The 4,814-nt window shown below is 47.7% G+C and overlaps 1 protein-coding gene across 1 annotated transcript in view; it reads left to right on the plus strand.

The window, feature by feature from the left end:
• Window positions 1-3,774, plus strand: part of RPLP0 (ribosomal protein, large, P0) — a 4,026-nt gene extending 252 nt beyond the window's left edge. The window contains exons 2-8 of the mRNA XM_005863772.2: window positions 77-178; window positions 1,271-1,446; window positions 1,554-1,641; window positions 1,753-1,899; window positions 2,008-2,193; window positions 2,820-2,960; window positions 3,540-3,774. Of these exons, the coding sequence (XP_005863834.1) occupies window positions 125-178; window positions 1,271-1,446; window positions 1,554-1,641; window positions 1,753-1,899; window positions 2,008-2,193; window positions 2,820-2,960; window positions 3,540-3,701 (954 nt within the window). The 5' untranslated portion in view covers window positions 77-124 and the 3' untranslated portion in view covers window positions 3,702-3,774. The remainder of the gene's footprint in view (window positions 1-76; window positions 179-1,270; window positions 1,447-1,553; window positions 1,642-1,752; window positions 1,900-2,007; window positions 2,194-2,819; window positions 2,961-3,539) is intronic.
• The last annotated feature ends 1,040 nt before the right edge of the window (window positions 3,775-4,814 follow it).

A 4,814-nucleotide genomic window follows, 5' to 3' on the forward strand; every position in this document is an offset into this window, starting at 1 on the left:
GCTCCGTAGATAGGCCTCGGGTTTGAGGCCGGCGGGCGGTGGGCGCGGGATGCTTGAGCCTCCTCTCTCTTCCCAGTGACATCGTCTTTAAACCCTGCGTGGCAATCCCTGACGCACCGCCGTGATGCCCAGGGAAGACAGGGCGACCTGGAAGTCCAACTACTTCCTTAAGATCATCGTAAGTGCGGGGTGGACCGCGGCCGCCATCGTGCTCCTCGGCCACGGGCTAAGAGGGCCGTCAGCTCCCAGGTGCCGGGCTGCTGAATCGGGCCATTTTAGGCAAATCTCACTGAACCTTTCAGGATTTCCAAAGGTCTGCGTGCCAACCCCACCTGTTGCACATACACAGGCTCGGGCAGTTACTGGCTCCCAAGAGCTAAGTGGCATTAATTCATTCCCAGGTCTGTCTGGCATTCAGACGGCGCTCATCATACTCTTACTTCTCTGCTCCCATCTTTGGGAAGGTGAGAGGCAGTGAGTGACTCATAAAAAGTCAAGTTGGTGCACATTTAGGTCCTGCCAGTCAAGAAACCCAATGTCTAAATGAATGCTCCCATTACGAAGGCCTTGGGGTGGGTCCTCCCTGCTTAACAGAATGGTACAATAATCCCACACCCACAACCCAGATTTTACAAGTAGGGTTTTGTTGTATTTGCTTTATGTCGTGTTTTGAGCGCTGTAAATCCAGCCTTATGTGGAATGTTTTTTGCTGTTAAGTCATTTTAGTGAGTCAGAAACATCTCATAATTGGGAAATGTTAAAAAATGAGAGCTAAAATTAAAATTTTTCTGATTGAATGTACCAACCCAGTTTTTACTATCCATACTCAGCAAGCAAATCTTTGACAAATCTGTCAGTGTTACGACCCAGGTGGCTCCTGGGGGAGGAGTTGGCCCAATGTGAGTCACTTCAAAAGCATAGAAGAAAGGGAGTGAGATGGAAACCAGCCATTGTTGGGTTGGTTTCTCCTGATTTTTAAAAATTTTTGTTTATTGATTTTTTTAGAGAGAGAAGCATCAGTTTGCTCTTCGGGTTGGTTTCTCCTGACTTTTAAAAATTTTTGTTTATTGATTGATTTTTTTAGAGAGAGAAGCATCAGTTTGCTCTTCTACTTATTGATGCATTCATTGGTTGATTCTTGTATGTGCCCTAACTGGGAATTGAACTCGCAACCCTGGCATATCGGGACAATGCTCTATCTCCTGATGTTTCCCCCTTCCCTCCTCTTTCCTCCTGTTAAACTTGGCTTGTTTCTGCCTGGTTTTTGTAGCAACTTCTGGATGATTATCCAAAATGCTTCATCGTGGGAGCAGACAATGTGGGCTCCAAGCAGATGCAGCAGATCCGCATGTCCCTCCGCGGGAAGGCTGTGGTGCTGATGGGCAAGAACACCATGATGCGCAAGGCCATCCGAGGACACCTGGAAAACAACCCGGCTCTGGAGAAGTCAGTCAGTCCTCTGGGCATCTTTGTCTTTCCTCCTCTGTGGCCTTCTCCCCTTTCCTGGAGAAGAATGGTGCTGAAAGGTGACCACTCTAACCTTCTCTTTGTAGACTGCTGCCTCATATCCGGGGGAATGTGGGCTTTGTGTTCACCAAGGAGGACCTCACTGAGATCCGGGACATGCTGCTGGCCAATAAGGTAAGAGGAGTCAGGTTGGCTAAAGAGACCTTATCAATTTTGGTTCCTTAAAAGCCAAATTCTCCGGTCGTATCTGTGGAGGGAGAACTCACATTTCTTATTTTTGTTCAGGTGCCAGCTGCTGCCCGTGCTGGTGCCATTGCCCCGTGTGAAGCCACTGTGCCTGCCCAGAACACTGGTCTGGGGCCAGAGAAGACCTCCTTCTTCCAGGCTCTGGGCATCACCACTAAAATCTCCAGGGGCACCATTGAAATCCTGGTGAGTGGACCTGGCTTGCCAGTACTAGCCAGGCCAGTAGTGGGGGCCCCCTTGGTGGCTGGCAACCTGCTGAATGTTCAGGTGTTAACTTGTTACCTTGCCCTACAGAGTGATGTACAGCTGATTAAGACTGGAGACAAAGTGGGAGCCAGCGAAGCCACACTGCTGAACATGCTGAACATCTCCCCCTTCTCCTTTGGGCTGATCATCCAGCAGGTGTTTGACAATGGCAGCATCTACAACCCGGAAGTGCTTGACATCACAGAGGAAACTCTGCATTCCCGCTTCCTGGAGGTACATGTTGCCCTTTCCAGGCTCGTACATTAATGGTTGAGAGTATGCCTAGCTTCAGACTGAATCCTGGCCACTCCTTTGAAACCAAGTGTGTAACCAAGGACAGTTTAATGTCTGGCCTCAGTTTCCTCATCTGTGAAATGGCAGTAATGATACGATATAAGATTGTTGAGAATGAATGAATTAATGAGTATAAAGCCTTAGAACAGTGCTGGGTAAATAGGGCTATTCTAGGGCTTGGAATAACACATGATTCACTCTAGCTATTTTTTGGAAGTCTCACTAGTGGATGCAAAGTTCTCATCTGGCATTATTTAAACATTTTTCTCTCATGGAACTCAATGGTTATGTTAATCGTTTATATTTTTTACAAAATAGTGGCTTTTGTAGTAATCATCATCATCATGGTACAGTAATACCAGTGATGGGAATAAGGATAAAAAGCATTTATGAATTACTGGGTTTGAATTGCCCTGCCAGAAGCATTTGGTGTGAAGTATCCCTGTGTGAGACTAAGATGCTAGTCCAGCAAGTCTTATCTGCCATTGAGCTTTGCTTGGACTTCACTATCTCCTCTTTTCTCTAAGATATCTCACCTAAAATATAATTTTCCCTTCCCTCCACAGGGTGTCCGCAATGTTGCCAGCGTATGCCTTCACATTGGTTACCCAACTGTTGCATCAGTACCCCATTCTATCATCAATGGGTACAAGCGAGTTCTGGCTTTGTCTGTGGAGACTGATTATACCTTCCCACTTGCTGAAAAGGTAAAAAGAACCTACTGGGACCATGTGGGTCTGACAGCAGGGGGATAAATGGCAGCCTGCTGAGTGATTGCTTTTATGATCATATTTTAGTAGCAAGATAATGTTTTTAGATATATTTTTATTGATTTCAGAGAGGGTAAGAAAGATAGAAACATCAATGATGAGAGAGAATCATTGATCGGCTGCCTCCTGCATGCCCCCAAGGGGATCGAGCCTGCAACCGGGGCATGTGCCCTTGACTGGAATCGAACCCAGGACCCTTCAGTCCGCAGGCCGATGCTCTAGCCACTGAGCCAAACCGGCTAGGGTGCAGATAACATTTTTTGAATGTATACTTGAGAGGTCGGGGGCATGGGATGTGTGTCCTTGACTTTAGAAATGACAAGAGACACTAGATCCTAAGAGAGTTAGTTAATGGGTAAGAGCTGGGCTTAAGCTCACAAGGTCATGCCCAAGCTGTCATCCTGTCTGGTCACTTTCAGGGGAGGCTTGGAAATTTGTTGTTCCTTAATCTAGAGCTCTACAAAGGCTGATAGGTTGTGGATGACCATTTTGACTGCACTTTTCCCCTTCCTTCAGGTCAAGGCCTTCTTGGCTGATCCATCTGCTTTTGTGGCTGCTGCCCCTGTGGCCGCTGCCACCACTGCTGCTCCTGCTGCTGCTGCAGCCCCAGCCAAGGTTGAAGCAAAGGAAGAGTCGGAGGAGACGGACGAGGATATGGGATTTGGTCTCTTTGATTAATTACCAAAAAGCAACCAGCTCAGCCAACTCTATTTGAGAAACAAGGAAATAAAGTTTACTTCTCTTAAAAGTCTCTGGACTCTTCATTTTGTGTTTTGAGGTTTATAGTATTGTGTACTAGAAACTAAAACCATACAGCTTTATTTGGAGTTGACATTTGGGAATCCTCTTTATAAATGAAATGCTGGTCTCCTAACATCCAATACTTTTTCAGGCCCAGCCAACTTTAACTATTTGTTTTTCTTTTAATAACAAATTTATTGGGACATTATTATATTAGAATTATTACCATGGCCATGGGCTACTAGTCTGGGTTCCTCTTAAGATTTTTCTTTAATATTTCTATTGATTTCAGAGAGGGAGAGAGAAACATTAATGTTATAGAATCATTGATCAGCTGCCTCCTGCATGCCCCACACGGGATCGAGCCCTGGCATGTGCCCTGACCAGGAATCGAACTGTGATCTGGTTCATAGGTTGACCCTCAACCACAAGCCACACTGGTTGGGCTCTAAGATTCTTGGAGTAGGTTTAATGTCAGGGACTCAATGAGTTACAGGTTTTTTCAAACTGGTGATTATTTTAAAGATAAAAACGTGCTGCTTGTTGAAAGGGTAGGTGTGAGTCTGACCATTGCTTGTTAGAGGGCCAATATCGGCTGTGCAGCCCCCATTCTCTCTAGTTGGCAAATGGGCGGGCTGAGTAAAGGGCAACTATCAGAACCCTGAGGCCCTGGCCTCCCGCCTGCAGCCTTGGCTCTAGTGCCCAGCCCGGGGCCTTCATTTCCCCTCGGGCAGCGGCTCGGCTCCGGAATCCTTCTCTGGCCGCCACAGCCACCTTTGTTCTCTAACCCTGATCTGTCCACCCGGCTACAGCGGACAAGACACCAGTTTCCGGTCTCCCTTTTACCTACTTCAGTTCCTGCCATGCAGGAAACACGTTTCTCTAAAGAGCTGCGGGTCAAGTGGGTGGGAGGCTGCTGGGCGGTCTCACCGAGTTACAAACCCCCTGGTCCCCGAGGCCAGGCCGACAAGGGCGCCGGGACCAGGGCCGGGAGGAGGCCTCGCTCATCGGTGACCGGTGGCGGGCCCTCCGCCCTCCTGACTTCCAAGC

Source organism: Myotis brandtii, unplaced genomic scaffold (assembly GCF_000412655.1).
Source record: "Myotis brandtii unplaced genomic scaffold, ASM41265v1 scaffold181, whole genome shotgun sequence".
Lineage (NCBI taxonomy): Eukaryota > Metazoa > Chordata > Mammalia > Chiroptera > Vespertilionidae > Myotis > Myotis brandtii.